Consider the following 18,696-nt stretch of genomic DNA (forward strand, 5'->3'; position numbering starts at 1 on the left):
CCGGAGAAGTCTGGCCAGAAGTGGTCTTCATGGAAGAACTACAGCCAAAAAGCCATACCTCTGACGTGGAAACAAGGCCAAGAGACTCAAGTCTGCACGAAAACACAGGAACTGGGGTGCAGAAAAATGGCAGCAGGTGCTCTGGACTGATGAGTCAAAATTTGAAATATTTGGCTGTAGCAGAAGGCAGTTTGTTCATCTGAAGGGCTGGAGAGCGGTACAATAACGAGTGTCTGCAGGCAACAGTGAAGCATGGTGGAGGTTCCTTGAACATTTGGGGCTGCATTTCTGCAAATGGAGTTGGAGATTTGGTCAGGATTAATGGTGTTCTCAATGCTGAGAAATACAGGCAGATACTTATCCATCATGCAATACCATCAGGGAGGCGTATGATTGGCCCCAAATTTATTCTGCAGCAGGACAACGACCCCAAACATACAGCCAAAGTCATTAAGAACTATCTTCAGCGTAAAGAAGAACAAGAAGTCCTGGAAGTGATGGTATGGCCCCCACAGAGCCCTGATCTCAACATCATCGAGTGTGTCTGGGATTACATGAAGAGACAGAAGGATGTGAGGAAGCCGACATCCACAGAAGATCTGGGGTTAGTTCTCCAAGATGTTTGGAACAACCTACCAGCCGAGTTCCTTCAAAAACTGTGTGCAAGTGTACCTAGAAGAACTGATGCTGTTTTGAAGGCAAAGGGTGGTCACACCAAATATTGATTTGATTTACATTTCTCTTTTGTTCATTCACTTCATTTTGTTGATTGATTAAAATAAATGATTAACACTTCCATTTTTGAAAGCATTCTTTGTTTACAGCATTTTTTCACACCTGCCTAAAACTTGTGCACAGTACTGTATATCTTATATTGAAAATGTTTTAAATTGTGTCCGTGTTATTCAGCCTTGGCCACGCCCCTCCATACCTCTCGCCCAATCATTACTCCTCCTGCGCACATCCTCTCTCCGCCCCACCCCCTGACACTCTTAGTGCAGCTAACTCACCCTGCAGCGCAGTCAGTTATAATGGGAAGGCAGAAAAGCAAATTATCTATTCAAGAACATCAAATTTTAGACTGCAATAGAAAAACAGCGGCAAGAGCTGATAATGAACATTGAAGAAAAGAAAATGAACCAAAAAAAGCCGCATATAATATCAAGAACAAAGAGAATCGTCCAATTAACAAAAGAGTGAAAAATGTCCCAAACAATATGTGAAATGAAATGCAAAAAAGCAACATTTATAGAATGTAAGTGAGAGGATAAAGTAATACATTATACTGTATTGTTTTTGACGAGGCATTAAATGTAATTTAATTTTTTATTGACTCTTTTTTAAGTTTAACTTTTTCACTAGCGCTTTGAGTACTGAGAAAAGCACTATATAAATGTAATGAATTATTATTATTATTATTATTACTTTTACTTTTTAGTATGTTTTATTATTCATTAGTATTTAAAATAGACAGTTGTGGTGAAGTACGCAAGTAACTGATTTTCTATCTATAACAATTGAGGATCAAACCGTCTTCCCCCTGTGCTCCGCATACTCTTCTTTATTTCATCTCTTTATTTTTTATTTTGTTTTCTCTAATGTAGGAGCGCCCTGATGGCACTTTGTGAGGCTCAGCCGTGAGGTAGTGGACATCCAGTGTTTCTCCCTGAGGGGTTGGCAAGTGAAGCAAGCAGGGGGTGGGGCCCCCTAGTGTATATATATATATATATATATATATATATATATATATATATATATATATATATATATATATATATATATATATATATATATATATATATATATATATGGCGGCACGGTGGCGCAGTGGGTAGCGCTTCCCTGTGTGGAGTTTGCATGTTCTCCCCATGTCTGCGTGGGTTTCCTCCGGGTACTCCGCTTTCCTCCCACAGTCCAAAGATATGCAGGTTAGATGCATTGGCAATTCTAAATTGGCCCTAGTGTGTGTTTGGTGTGGGGGGGATGTGTGTGTGTGCCCTGCAGTGGGCTGGCGCCCTGCCCGGGGTTTGTTTCCTGCCTTGCGCCCTGTGTTGGCTGGGATTGGCTCCAGCAGACTCCCGTGACCCTGTAGTTAGGATATAGTGGGTTGGATGATGGATGGATGATGGATGGATGGATATATATATATATATATATATATATATATATATATATATATCACTTTGAGCATAGGAGAGGTGTTGTTATAAATACAATGTATTTATAATAATTATTATTATTATCATTAAAATAAACTAATTGTAAGCCCACATAATAACACACAGCATCAACACCTCTTGATATGCAGAGCACCTCCTACTTTAATTGATTTGATACTGATGGTGTATTTCTTGAGATTCGATATGTAGAGTCTTGAACATTGGTTTAGCACTATATCGATAAACTTTAATATTAAATATTGGACCGATTTAATGCCAAAAGAACAATCCATCACATAAATGCTTTGTCTGACTCTGTGCTGTGAAGAGGACCTCCTCTTTATGTAGAACTACCTTGTGACGGGTTTACTGTGAAAAGAGTGCTATATAGTACAATGTATAATTATTTTTTTTTAAATAGACTGGCCCAAATAATAATGCATAGCATGAATGTCTCTCAAAACAATCCATAGTTTTATTTATGTGAAAGTGATGGTGTATTTTTTAACTGTTTTATTCAACACTTTAAGGATGGGTATATAAATGCACTTTACTATAATAACATAGGCTGATTTAATGCCCAAATAATCATACATCACATTAACGCTTTGCCTGACTTACATGACATGAAGAGCACCTCCTGTTTATACTGAAATACCTTGTGATGGTGTTTACTTTGAAAAAAAACTATTATTATTATTATTATTAATTATTATTATTATTAAATAAAATAGACTGATTTTATGCTCAAATAATAATACAAAGCGTAAATGCCTCTTGATGATCACAATTAATTAATGGACAGATGTTGTTGGTTTCTGTTAATCGGTGTCTATCTTCTCCTCTGTGTGTTTTACCAAATCTGCCTTTCTAGGTGTGCCTGTTCTGCATTTAGTAGTTAGTGTGATCTGCACTTGTATTTTAACTGAGAATTTTTCAAAGCACTCTTTGCCTGCAGTCAGTGAAAGGAAATATACAAACAAAAATTTGCAATATTAGTTATGGTGTGAGAGCACCTCGTGTTTTGACTTAAATGATGGTGTATTTTGTAACTGATATACATAGCACTTTGAGGCGCTATATAAATACAGTTTTCTGTTACACAACAGACTGCCTTTAAGCCCACTATGCGACTCTTCAATTCCTCCCGGGAGGTGGACACGTTAACATTATACAAAGTTATTGTCTGTCTGTATACCTGCATTGTTACCACTCTTTAATTTAATATTTTCTTTATCAGTATACTGCTGCTGGAGTATATGAAATTTCCCCTTGGGATTAATAAAGTATCTATCTATCTATCTATCTATCTATCTATCTATCTATCTATCTATCTATCTATCTATCTATCTATCTATCTATCTATGCATTGCATGAACACTTGGTCTGAATTAATCAGAAGTACCTTGTGAATGTATTTTAAGGCGCTATATGGTACGCACGAGCGCTTGGCCTGACTCTCGGGCTCGGCCTTAATGGATTGTCCACAGCTCTGCTCCATCGGCGCTATAATGGCCGCGCGCGCGCAACATACCCGACAAGGCCAAGAATCTTATTCAGAATTTAGAAAAAAAAAGTGAAACTGTAAATCATAAACCTCATTGGTGTATACTTAAGAATAAATGCAATATCAGCATATCCAGGATCGCAGACAATGGATAAAAAAGAATTTGATTAACTGTGGTAAATGCGGAAAATGACTTGCTACGAAACTCATGTTCATAGAAAGAAAGAAAGAAAGAAAGAAAGAAAGAAAGAAAGAAAGATATACAACTTTTACATGAATAAAATCATTAATGGCATCGTGAACAATTCGTTAGAATGCCAAACATTTGGCCGTATAAATGGATCTGGCTAAGCCGACGGAGCTGCCAGCGATGGCCTCTCCGGTTTTCAGGACTGAAAGAAGGACACGGTGATTACAGAACAAAAAGCCTTCGTTTATTGATACAAACTACCTCATCGCAGGTACAACACATAATTCATGTAAGCCAAACAGACCAAATTTCCATCTCCGCTAACAAACACTGAAGGGCTGGCAGGCTCGTGCACGCGACTCGGCAGCACGGACAGCGGCCGCCGCGTGCTCGCGCTCATTCGTGCTGGTCCCGCTCGTTGTTTTCCTCCTTCTGTTGTTTTCCTCTTATATATATATATATATTTTTTTTTTGTTAGATAGATAGGAAAATATGTGAGCTAAACAGTTTCTTTTGGCCAACCTAACAAAGACAAAAAATACACTTATATCTACACTTACAGCAATGTGATACAAGAAAAAGGAAATCAAACAGACTAAATGAAAAAGGAAATGTTGCAATAGTTCGCTCTATTACCTTTTTTTCATTTCTTTAGTTTAGTTTAGTTTATCACGGCGTAAGGTAAGCAAAACATCATTATAAAATACTCATGCAAAACCAAAAAAAAAGAGTAATCATAAATCAAAGCTACAGACACACACGCGCACACGCTCGCGCACACACGCGCACACACGAACGGAGCAAAAAAGAAAAAATAAATTGAAATGATCAGAGAGAACAGAACAAAAAAAAAAAAAAGCGAAGTCTTAACAGGGTGATAATTTCCAACAGTCATTGCCTTCATTTCTTTAGTTGGTGGTGCAGGGAGAGGCGTGGGGGGGTGGGGGAGGAGAGGGGGGCGGAGCCATTGGTTGTTAAAAAAACAAGAGAGAAAGAACGCTATAAGGCCCCGCCCACTGCTAGCGCGCACATTTCCTTTCCGTGCAGTTCCAGCTGCAGCGCTCTCCGATCACGTGGTCCTGGAAGTGACATGCGGACAACAAAAGAAGGGGGCGCTGTCGCTTGAATTAACAGTAAGATAAAGGTTTGATTTTTATTGATCTTCAGTTTTCTTTTTCTTCGTGATGAGCAGCTGGTATAAACGTCTGGTGAAATGTTTTTGCAAGTATACATATATATATGTGTTTATATATATATATATGTGTGTGTGTGTGTCTGTGTGTGTATATGTGTGTGTACACATATATAAATACTACATGTATACATTTACTAGATCTAGTATATATGTTCATATGTATATGTATATATATGTACACACATCTATCTATATGTATCTATCTATCTCTTGCTCTCTCTATATATGTAGGTATAAATATTCTGGCTATGTATATATCTATATAATTATATGAAGAAGTCTTTGGGCAGTGGACTACAACTCATCCGACCTGATGACATGGAACAAGGTGACATTGTAGAGGACCTGGTGTCCGTTGTTCCAGGCGTAGAGGGCCCTGTCCCTGGGGTTATAGTCTAACATTGAGATATGACCAAACTTATTCTGAAAGGGGATATCAATGTACTCGTAGGTGGAAGTATTAGTATGGTAGGCGTAATAAACCTTTGTGCCCCCTGAGTAGCCGTTGGTCACATACAGGGTCCCACAGATCATGAAGGCTTCCCCAGCACTACGCTTTGGGTGATTTGTTGTCCAGCTCTGAATGATCTGAAGTGTATTGGGGTCCAGTTTGCTGATGACAATGTTTCCAGCATTTTGATTGGTGGCATAGACAGCCCAGAGGCCCCCCTCATCGACCATCAGGTCAATGTCCGAGTGTCCCCCCCAGGCGTAATGATACATGTTATTGAAGCCCGCATACTCAAGGCTGCGGGATTTGCTGATGGTCTCAGTCTTGAAGTCAAACTTGATGATGATGTGGCTCTGGAACTTGTTGAAGTAAATGGAGCCATTGTAGACCACCTGCCCAGTGCCGGACCAAGGGTGGGGCAAACGGTGGGAGGTGAAATTATCAGAGTTCATGAAGTCCACCGTGGACTTGTACTCCCGCACAAAGCGATTGTTGTGATAGCCATCCATGTACCAGACCTGAAAGAAAATCAGAAAAGACAACGTGAGACAGAAAAGTCTGGAAAAAATGAAAGGGCAGAATGTGTGGTGATGAAAGAGGGGCAGGGTGGGCAAAGCTGTCATAATTAGTGGGAAGGACTGAGCCTTCAAAAACAAACAGACAGTGAGATCAATCCATGCTGTAAATATATAGACAGGTAAGGCACCATATGACAGTGGATACATAAATATGAAAGGTCATGTGTAACTGATAGATATTAAAGACAACAAATACTAAAGACAAACGCGAAAGGCTCTATGCTAGAAACAAATCAATCATATTAATTTACACAAACCATTATTAAGAATTGTATTACAATTAAAAGTACAATTACAACTGACTCCAGTCTATAGAGTAGAGAGATACAACAGGCATTACAAAAATAGGAAGACCTGAAAGGCACTGCATAATAAATAAATAGTCAAGACACTAAAAAAGATAGATGTAAAAGGCACTATATAACAGATAGATAGATAGATAGATAGATAGATAGATAGATAGATAGATAGATAGATAGATAGATAGATAGATAGATATGAAAGGCACTATATTATAGATAGATAGATAGATAGATAGATAGATAGATAGATAGATAGATAGATAGATAGATAGATAGATAGATAGATAGATAGATAGATGAAAGGCACTATTAGATAGATAGATAGATAGATAGATAGATAGATAGATAGATAGATAGATAGATAGATAGATAGATAGATAGATAGATAGATAGATGAAAGGCACTATATAATAGATAGATAGATAGATAGATAGATAGATAGATAGATAGATAGATAGATAGATAGATAGATAGATAGATAGATAGATAGATAGATAGATAGATAGATAGAAAAGCACTATATAATAGATAGATAGATAGATAGATAGATAGATAGATAGATAGATAGATAGATAGATAGATAGATAGATAGATGAAAGGCACTATTAGATAGATAGATAGATAGATAGATAGATAGATAGATAGATAGATAGATAGATAGATAGATAGATAGATAGAAAAGCACTATATAATAGATAGATAGATAGATAGATAGATAGATAGATAGATAGATAGATAGATAGATAGATAGATAGATAGATAGATAGATGAAAGGCACTATATAATAGATAGATAGATAGATAGATAGATAGATAGATAGATAGATAGATAGATAGATAGATAGATAGATAGATAGATAGATAGGCACTATATAACAGATAGGTATTAAAGACATTGTCTAAAAAAATAGATGTGTAAGTCATTATATTATACAAGGAGAGTTAATATACATTTTTAAACCTTTATTAACCTTACAATGATATTAACAAACACCATATAACAGACAGATAGATTCTATTGGCACATTAAGCTCCTCCTCCTCTTGACAGAATCTATCAGCACACAACTCTAACATGTCTTATGTACATTTTGTGTATCACTGCCATAGTGAAGCTAATCAGATGTTGTTGCTCATCAGTTATAACTGACTAAGGTAAAGATGGGCATGAAATGAAGACCTGTCATTACTCCAACTGCTGTAGACCCCAGTAATGTCTCCTAGCCACTTTAAATTTTGCTTTTAATTTTACTCTCGCCCTCCTTTCTGCCACTCTGTTGAGTTAACTCAGACCCAGTCCTGGAATCCTGCTGGCCTTCCTTGTCAGCTTTTGCAAACATCTGGTGCCCTGACAAATGCCAAGACCCCACCGCACGCCCAACAGCAGACCACAGCATAAGAGACAACAGTGGTCAATTTGGACCACTAGAATATCCCCAGCACCTCAGTCACACCCATTACAGGTCCTGAGACACCACATACAGAGTAAGGCGTCTGCTCGGGCCTCATTTAATACAGTTCAGTATTCCACACAATTACAATAGCAAAATATAATTTTAAAGGAGCCTTGAATATCAAATGAAACTGACTCAGCACCCACAAAATGTCACCATTGACTAACAGCACACACCAGTCAGGGCTTTTAAAAGGAAATGGAAACAACTGGCAATGACCATCGGCACAGCCTAGAAAGAACACCTCATCCTTCTCTGTGGTGGATGTCGCAACAGATCTGTGGTTAATGAAGATGGCATCTGTCTCCTGAGGGAAATGAATAATTCATCGCTGGTACAATGTAAATAAATTAATTACTTTTAGCACAATTTGCTGCATTCTAATGTTTGCACCCTCCCAATAGTGGCTTTATAACCAAATATGGGAATGTTCACACATTAAGTGATGAATTTCAGAGGAGTCATGTGCATGCAGATGAGCCTGACATTTATAGAAGCTTTAAAAGATGTGAGGGGAAAATGCAGTGCCCAACAGCCACTGGGTGGCACTGCCAGGGGAACACAGAGCCGTACAAGATCACAGGAGAACCTGCAGAGGCTTGGAGAAGTGATGCGCGATCTGTCTAGCTATTATATAGTGCCTTTCATACCAGGCTATCAGTCAATAATAAATAAAGTGCCTCTGCTATCTATCTATCTATCTATCTATCTATCTATCTATCTATCTATCTATCTATCTATCTATCTATCTATCTATCTATCTATCTATCTATCTATCTATCTATCTATCTATCTATCTAATCAGATGACATATTTCAAGAAATTTGGGGTATAAATTGTATTTTTATTTCATGGAAAATAAATGTCTAGTAGTCAACGAAACTCGCCAGAAGCACAATAACCAAAGACTTCTATTTGGTATTTTATTTGTATCCGCAGATCAGATAATGAAAGGAAACCCCAGCCGACCTTTTCTGCCGTGTCACACACGTTTGATTAGAAGGGAGCCGAGTCGACCAAGTGGAGGTCATTTCCCACCAGGCCAGGGGGTGTCAGGGTGCACTGAATCTAATTCTGTTATCTTTGCAGGCCAAATACAGGAAAACCTGCCTGATTCGATGTCCCTTCTGGTTCCGCTTAGATGACGTCACTTCCACTTTCAGCTTATAAAGCCGCCATCTTTTTCTAACCAGATCAGTTCAGTTTTGGAACTCATCCAGATCACATCATTTCTTATCTCTTTGCCCTTTTACATAAAGGGTTAATACACGGGTGGGCTGCCCCAAACCTTTTTCCGTGTGTTGAGACTACTGAGTACCCAAGAAGCCACACAATGCAGGAATTGGTGCCACCAATAGCTCACAATAGGGTGGCGATGTTAGAAAAAAATATGCTAAAAAATACAAAAATGATCATGACAGGGTGATGATTTGATCCAAGGGAGCATGAACCAAAAATCTGAACACCAAAGGCAGACCCTTTATATGGAAATGAACATTTAGGGGGCCATAACTGTGCACGAGGGAGGTAGATTGCACAAACCCCTAGTTAAATGTCACCGACATTCGCCATCGTCGATACGACTTACCCTGTTATCACCTTCTGGTGCCAGAGGGTCGGTCATCCATGACCCAAATCGGGATCCCGATGTTTTTATTGCCACTGGTTCGCTTATTCCCGTTAGTTTGCCACAAGCTGTAAGAAGACAAAAGATGAGTGTGAGTTTGTGTCTTCAGATTCAAGGCAAACAGAATTTTCACGACACTCTTATTAACCCTTTAAAACACAGAGCTTTTATGTTTTGGACTCGCTGGCGGGACCGAACAATAATGCAAAATTTAAAAAATCATTCATTTCCTCATGGGTACAATTAGAGAACAGCGCCCTGGCATTACAAGGCCGTATTGTATTGCATGATCCGATACCACATTCGCCAGGCTTTGCTTTCTTCATTTGAAAATTACTGAATTGCTGAGTCACTGCAACACATGACCCCCCTCCCCCCCAACTCCCACCCCATGGCTACCCTGAACATCCTGATTCAATTTGATGGACTGACTACTATTGAGGGAAATGAGATGGGGGGGGGGGGGGCTTCTACTTTAAAATGACACCGCATTCCAATTTCTGTTTTACAATTTCAGAATTTTGTACTTTTTTGGAGTGACATTTTTGGAAATAAGAATATCATTTAAAGTGCATTTTTTAGTAAAAATGTCACCAAATTTGACAAGTTACTTTGTTGTAACATACACTTCCATCCATCCATTTTCCAACCCGCTGAATCCAAACACAGGGTCACGGGGGTCTGCTGGAGCCAATCCCAGCCAACACAGGGCACAAGGCAGGGAACCAATCCCGGGCAGGGTGCCAACCCACTGCAGGACACACACAAACACACCCACACACCAAGCACACACACATTAGGGCCAATTTAGAATCGCCAATCCACCTAACCTGCATGTCTTTGGACTGTGGGAGGAAACCGGAGCACCCGGAGGAAACCCACGCAGACACGGGGAGAACATGCAAACTCCACGCAGGGAGGACCCGGGAATCGAACCCAGGTCCCCAGATCTCCCAACTGCGAGGCAGCAGCGCTACCCACTGCGCCACCGTGCCGCCCTAACATACACTTATTAAAAAAAATAAAAAGCGTGAAAGAGAAATGTCTGACTTCTATTTTGAGGGGTTGAACGTGAATATTGAATGAAGAATGTGGAAGTTCTGGCCATTGACATCAAAGCAGCGGAAAACGGATGAGTTTAAAGGGTTAACATCTTCTTACTGCGGGTGGTCTCGACATCTTTCAGTAATTAGCCCTGTTAAGATGATACTTTTATACTGGTGGAGTCCATGATGTGACCACTCAGGTTGACATGTCAGGTAGCAGGCTGTGTACCCCAAAGTCCGACCACCAACTAGTCACGTAGCTATAGATGGCCATGCCTATCTGATAGTGACTTCTCAACGATGTCACTTCTTCTTCTTCTTCTTCTTTCAGCTGCTCCTGTTAGGGGTCACCACAGCGGATCACCTTCTTCCATATCTTTCTGTCCTCGTCATCTTGCATCCATAAACCTTCTCTTAGGCCTTCCCCTTCTCCTCTTCCCTGACAGCTCTATCCTTAGCATCCTTCTCCCAATATACCCAGCATCTCTCCTCTGCACATGTCCAACCGATTCTCAATGATTTCCCTAAAAGTCACATATTTGTACCCATCCATCCATCCATCCATCCATCCAGTATCCAACCTGCTATATCCTAACTACGGGGTCACGAGGGTCTGCTGGAGCCAATCCCAGCCAAAACAGGGCGCAAGACAGGAAACAAAACCAGCAGTGCGCCATCCCACCGCAGACATATTTGTACCTTTTTTGTGAAATCACAAAGCATTAAATTGAATTTGAATAAGCCTCGCCCTGTCTGGTTTACACCCAATAAAGAAGCTGAGGCGTCATTCTCCACTGAGAGTAAACCGCTGGACGGAGCACCAAGGAACAACCCACTTCTTTAAAGCCGAACCCTTAAAAGCTTAACCCTTCCTAGCTTTTGTGCCCATGTGGCCCATTTCCCTTATCGCCCTGAGGCATATTTTTGCTTTGGGCTGTAGCATCAAACAGACAGACTGTTGCCCATCCTGTCATTTCCAGTACCCAGCTACAATATATAAATATATACTGAATATCATGTCACGCATGTGTGCCTGGTGCCCACCTAATTGGCTCAACAGAGGTAAGCAGTACCACCCTTTGACAAGAAGGGAAGCTAAAGCTAACAGATTCTAATCTACCATCCACAGCCGAGTGAAGGCACCTAACCCACCGACCATGGCACCCAGTACAGGCCCTGCCCCTTCTGGTTGGGCTCCAGAAGATGGCATCTCATATCTGACCCAAACCATGTTGAGGACGGAACTCCGGTTTGATCCTGCAAGAAACCTTTCAAGTGCTGGAATTGTGTTTTTAGAATTTCTGTTTTGGCATTGTTTCACTGAAAGGGCTCACCCAGTTTGGTGCCCCATTATTATTATTATTATTATTATTATTATTATTATTATTATTATTATTATTATTATTATTATTATTGTTATTATCCATCCATCCATTTTCCAACCCGCTGAATACGAACACTGGGTCACAGGGGTCTGCTGGAGCCAATCCCAGCCAACACAGGGCACAAGGCAGGAACCAATCCTGGGCAGAGCGCCAACCCACCGCAGCACACACAAACACACCAGGGACAATTTAGAATTGCCAATGCACCTAACCTGCATGTCTTTGGACTGTGGGAGGAAACCTATTGTTATTATAATATATATATATATATATATATATATATATATATATATATATATATATATATATATATATATATACAGTGGTGTGAAAAACTATTTGCCCCCTTCCTGATTTCTTATTCTTTTGCATGTTTGTCACACAAAATGTTTCTGATTATCAAACACATTTAACCATTAGTCAAATATAACACAAGTAAACACAAAATGCAGTTTTTAAATGATGGTGTTTATTATTTAGGGAGAAAAAAAATCCAAACCTACATGGCCCTGTGTGAAAAAGTAATTGCCCCCTTGTTAAAAAATAACCTAACTGTGGTGTATCACACCTGAGTTCAATTTCCGTAGCCACCCCCAGGCCTGATTACTGCCACACCTGTTTCAATCAAGAAATCACTTAAATAGGAGCTGCCTGACACAGAGAAGTAGACCAAAAGCACCTCAAAAGCTAGACATCATGCCAAGATCCAAAGAAATTCAGGAACAAATGAGAACAGAAGTAATTGAGATCTATCAGTCTGGTAAAGGTTATAAAGCCATTTCTAAAGCTTTGGGATTCCAGCGAACCACAGTGAGAGCCATTATCCACAAATGGCAAAAACATGGAACAGTGGTGAACCTTCCCAGGAGTGGCCGGCCGACCAAAATTACCCCAAGAGCGCAGAGACGACTCATCCGAGAGGTCACAAAAGACCCCAGGACAACGTCTAAAGAACTGCAGGCCTCACTTGCCTCAATTAAGGTCAGTGTTCACGACTCCACCATAAGAAAGAGACTGGGCAAAAACGGCCTGCATGGCAGATTTCCAAGACGCAAACCACTGTTAAGCAAAAAGAACATAAGGGCTCGTCTCAATTTTGCTAAGAAACATCTCAATGATTGCCAAGACTTTTGGGAAAATACCTTGTGGACTGATGAGTCAAAAGTTGAACTTTTTGGAAGGCAAATGTCCCGTTACATCTGGCGTAAAAGGAACACAGCATTTCAGAAAAAGAACATCATACCAACAGTAAAATATGGTGGTGGTAGTGTGATGGTCTGGGGTTGTTTTGCTGCTTCAGGACCTGGAAGGCTTGCTGTGATAGATGGAACCATGAATTCTACTGTCTACCAAAAAATCCTGAAGGAGAATGTCCGGCCATCTGTTCGTCAACTCAAGCTGAAGCGATCTTGGGTGCTGCAACAGGACAATGACCCAAAACACACCAGCAAATCCACCTCTGAATGGCTGAAGAAAAACAGAATGAAGACTTTGGAGTGGCCTAGTCAAAGTCCTGACCTGAATCCAATTGAGATGCTATGGCATGACCTTAAAAAGGCGGTTCATGCTAGAAAACCCTCAAATAAAGCTGAATTACAACAATTTTGCAAAGATGAGTGGGCCAAAATTCCTCCAGAGCACTGTAAAAGACTCACTGCAAGTTATCGCAAACGCTTGATTGCAGTTATTGCTGCTAAGGGTGGCCCAAGCAGTTATTAGGTTCAGGGGGCAATTACTTTTTCACACAGGGCCATGTAAGTTTGGATTTTTTTTCTCCCTAAATAATAAAAACCACCATTTACAAACTGCATTTTGTGTTTACTTGTGTTATATTTGACTAATGGTTAAATGTGTTTGATGATCAGAAACATTTTGTGTGACAAACATGCAAAAGAATAAGAAATCAGGAAGGGGGCAAATAGTTTTTCACACCACTGTATATATATATATATGTATATATATATATATATATATATATATATATATATATATATATATATATATATTGTGATGGACAGCTGGGACCTATGCCCGGCAGGGACGCCCCTTTGCCACTGGATCCGGGGGAGCAACAATGGAATGCACACTACGTCCCCCGGAATGCATGGTGGCAGCCCTCCTGGGTTACATTGGAGCCACATTCCCAGGACTTCAGGGCTCAACCCTGTTGGGCTCCGTGGCCACCACCAGGGGGAGCTGCACGGCTTAACGAGTCTCTTTGGGATGGAATGCAGCCACACCTGGTAGTGCAGCCTAATTAGGTTAATTATCACCTGAAGCACATCTGGGTGGGCTATGAAAACAGCCTGCAGTCACAACTTGGGGCACCAGAGTCTGCCTGGGAGGAGAGGAAGAAGAAGAAGAAGAAGAAGAAGAAGAAGAAGAAGAAGAAGAAGAAGAAGAAGAGTGTGTGTTGTGGTTTTTGGTGTTTGCCTGTCTGTGTCTGGGTACGAATTTACCACAATATATATATATATAAAATTATAAGTTAAAAATGAAACATATACAATATAATATGTATCTGTTGAAAATGTGTATGTTTCATTTTTAACTTATACTTTTAACATATACAGTATGTATATATATAATATACTATTAAATATAATAAAAGTGTATTTTATATGTAAATTTATTTATATACAAATAAATATAAACTGCTCAAAAAAATTGAAGGCACCTAGCATAGGGTCTGACAATGGATCCAAGAATTTCATCCCGATACCTAATGGCAGTCCTACGGTGCCGTTGTCTAGCCTGTAGAGGTCTGTCTGTCCCTCCATGGATATGCCACCCCAGACTGACCATCACTGACCCACCATCAAACCGCTCATGTTGAACGATGTGACAGGCAGTACAATGTTCTCCACAGCTTCTCCAGACCCTTTCATGTCTGTCACATATGCTCAGAGTGAACCTGCTCTCATCTGTGAAAAGCACAGGGTGCCAATACTGATATTCTATGGCAAATGTCAATTGAGCTCCACGGTGCCCACTAGAGGACATTGGGCCCTCAGGCCACCCTCATGAAGTCTGTTTCTGATTGTTTGCTCAGAGACATTCACACCAGTGGCCTGCCTGCCTGCTGGAGGTCATTTTGTAGGCTCTTCCAGTGCTCATCCTGTTCTCTCTTTGCCCAAAGGAGCAGATAGCGGTGGGTCCTGCTGATGGGTTAAGAACCTTCTACAAGTTGCCCTGTCCAGCTCTCCTAGGGGAACTGCCTGTCTATCTCCTGGAATCTTCTCCAGGCCCTTGAGACTGTGCTGGGAGACACAGCAAACATTCTGGCAATGCCACATATTGATGTGCCTGCCATCATGGAGAAGTTGGACTACCTGTGCCATCTCTGTAGGGTCCAGGTATGGCCTTCTGCTACCAGTAGTGATACTGACTGTAACCAAATGCAAAACGAGTGACAAAACAGATGAGGAGGGAAAAATGTCAGTGGCCTCCCTCCACCTGTTAAACCATTCATTCCTGTTTTGGGGGTCGTCTCATTGTTGCCCCTCTAGTGCACCAAAGCAGCTGAAGCTGATGAACAAGCCCCTCTGCTACTTAACTGAGCAGATCAACAGCCCACAAGTGTCATTGACTTGATGCGATACTCTCATTAAAAAGGGGTCCTTTCATTTTTTGAGCAGTTTATATAAACACACACACACACACACACACACACACACACACACACGCACACACACACACACACACACACGCACACACACACACACACACACACACACACACACACATATATATATATAAACAGTACATATGTTTTCTATATATTATATATGTATATATACATATATGAAACATACTTTGTTTATTGCAGTGTAAGAATTTTTAAGAAGGTGAATGTCTGTTTTAGCTGTATGTCTGCTATATGATGTCTACTCTGCATCATGTTTTTGAAATCACTGACTGCAAAGGTCTTTTTAACCAAACATTTCTCAATTCATTCAACATCCATAATAATCTGCACAGATGTAAGTATTCAGTACTAATGACCATTTTAGAGCAATTAAGCTTTGGAATCTCAGTGGGTGGCAAGGATTGGGCATCTGCCTAATAGCAGTTTAACCACCAAATCAGCTAAAATACTCGAGGACTTGTCCAGATTTCTTTAAATGAATGTGATAATCATCAGCATTATCGTCATTTTTATTCCACATTACTGCTGGAGGTCGAGGGCTGATTAGACCTTGTTGGGCTGTGCAGAGGGTGGCCTGCAGAACGTTTAAGGCTGGCACCCACTGAGCAGAATAGACACCACCAGCCCCTTGTGACAGTGAACATGGGTTAAGTGTGTTAAAACATAATATAATATAATATAATATAATATAATATAATATAATATAATATAATATAATATAATATAATATAATATAATATAATATAATATAGGGGTCACACAGTGATGCATAGATTAGTACTACAGCCTCATGGAAATAAAGTCCTGGTTTTGAATTTTCTGTTAATTTTCTGCCTGTGTTCTCCCTTTCTCTTTGTGTGTGTGTCTGAGTGTGTGTTGTTTTGTTTGATAGAAATAAATAAAATGTTGTGTAACTGTAAATGTGATGCCAGTTTGCTTTCTTCACTGTGGTGTGCTGGGCTGGTAAGATCACTTCAAGAGAAGCCCACCGAATCAACAAGCTAATTAAAGTGCAGGCTCAGTTGTGGGACACACTGTGGCCCCCTGGAGGTAGAAGAGTTGGAGAGAATGAAGACACAACTGAGTGGCATTAAGAACAACGCTGCACATTCTCTCTGTGACACACCAACACTGAGGACTTTCAGCCAATAAATTAAATACCAGAGGAGTGTCAGGAAATACGATTGGGGGTCCTTCATACCAAAGACAATACACATGAATAGTGCTTCACTGGGTCTGGGAACTCCACGTTTTCTTTATGTTTTGTCATTGTGATGTATATTTGAGAGGGATTTGTAGTTTGTCATATTAGAGTATTATTTATTATTGAACTTGTATAAATCTATCTATCTATCTATCTATCTATCTATCTATCTATCTATCTATCTATCTATCTATCTATCTATCTATCTATCTATCTATCTATCTATCTATCTATCTATCTATCTATCTATCTATCTATCTATCTATCTATCTATCTATCTCTCTAATCTAATCCTGCCTACTATACCAAATTCTATCTATCTATCTATCTATCTATCTATCTATCTATCTATCTATCTATCTATCTATCTATCTATCTATCTATCTATCTATCTATCTATCTATCTGGTAACCATTTTCAACTCGAATAGTTTTTTAATGGAGTATAATTGAATTGACAGGGGAGTAATCTAATCTAACCTAATCAGTAATATAATAGTAATATAATTAGTAATTATAATTATAACTGAATGAGTTAAGTGCCATACCATACCATTCTATTTTCTAAACCCACTTTCTGCTAAGCAGTGTCACAAATAGTAATTAAATAGTCATTATAATCATTAGTACTCTAAAATGGCTGTCTGTAAACACCCTGCTTTTCTCCCAAATTATAAGACATGCAGGTTTGGTGGAATAAGCAAATCTACAATGGCCCAGTATTCATTAGAACAGTAGAACAATCTGGACAAGAACAGGCCATTCAGCCCACCAATGTTTTCCAGTCCTATCCACTTAATTCTTCCAAAATAACATCAAGTCGAGATTTGAAGGTCCCAAAAGTCCTACTATCAATCACACTGCTTGGTCACTTATTTCACGTGTTGTTCTTTGTGTGAAAAGAAACCTCCTAAAGTTTGTGTGAAATTTCCCCTTCACAAGTTTCCAACTGTGTCTCTGTGTTCTTGATGAACTCATTTTAAAGTCAACATCTCGATCCACTGGACTAATTCCTTTCATAATTTTCAACACTTCAATCAGGTCACCTCTTAATCTCCTTTTGGTTAAACTGTAAAGGCTCAGCTCTTTTAATCTTTCCTCATAACTCATCCCCTGTAGCTCTGTAATCAGCCTAGTTGCTTTTCTCAGGACTTTCTCCTGTGCTGCTATGTCCTTTTTGCAGCCCAAAACTGTACCCAGGACTTCAGTTGAGGCCTCACCAGTGTGTTATAAGGACTGGAGCAGAACCTCCTGTGACTTGAACTCCACATTTCAAAGCGCTATATAACCTGACATTCTGTTAGCCCTCTTAATGGCTTCTAAACATTGTCTGGCAGTTAGTAGTGTTGAGTCCACTATGTATTCTAAATCCTGCTAAGCTTACTGGCCTGTAGTTTTTCCTATTTGTGTAATTGTGGGTATTAATGTGAGTGGAGTCATTGATGGACAAGATGTCTGTCCAAGATTGGTGCCTGCCCTGCACCTGATGTTGATGGGATTGGTTTCAGCACCCTGTGACTCAGACTCAGCCCTAACCTGGGAGTCACAGAGGCAATGAATGAGTGCAGGATTCATAACCAAAATACTGGATCTGTTAAACCACTGCACTACTGCACAATATAATATAATATAATATAATATAATATAATATAATATAATATAATATAATATAATAACATGAAAGTGTCTGTCTGTGTTTCCATCAGGTTGTTATGTAGCTGTTACTCCTTTTCTATGTTAACTAATGTTGTCTTATTGTAATTTCTTATTTTGTCTGTTATTTTTCTTTTCTTCATTATGTAAAGCACTTTGAGCTACTTTTTGTATGAAAATGTGCTATATAAATGAATGTTGTTGTTGTTGTTGTCATTCCAACAGATGGCACATCACAAACATACAAATCCCATACCAAATGACATATAACAGAGGCCTATGCATGGCATTTGACATTC

At 39.6% G+C, this 18,696-nt stretch overlaps 1 protein-coding gene across 2 annotated transcripts in view; it reads right to left on the bottom strand.

Annotated features, from left to right (window-relative positions):
• Positions 1 to 4,078: 4,078 nt before the first annotated feature.
• LOC127529099 (noelin) overlaps positions 4,079 to 18,696 on the bottom strand; it is a 146,361-nt gene continuing 131,743 nt past the window's right edge. For both annotated transcript variants that reach the window (XM_051931613.1, XM_051931612.1), the window contains exons 5-6: positions 9,423 to 9,529; positions 4,079 to 6,020 (exon numbers count right to left, since the gene is read on the bottom strand). In XM_051931613.1, the coding sequence (XP_051787573.1) occupies positions 5,346 to 6,020; positions 9,423 to 9,529 (782 nt within the window). In that variant the 3' untranslated portion in view covers positions 4,079 to 5,345. The remainder of the gene's footprint in view (positions 6,021 to 9,422; positions 9,530 to 18,696) is intronic.

The sequence above is a fragment of the Erpetoichthys calabaricus genome, chromosome 9, assembly GCF_900747795.2.
Source record: "Erpetoichthys calabaricus chromosome 9, fErpCal1.3, whole genome shotgun sequence".
Taxonomy (NCBI): Eukaryota; Metazoa; Chordata; class Cladistia; order Polypteriformes; family Polypteridae; genus Erpetoichthys; species Erpetoichthys calabaricus.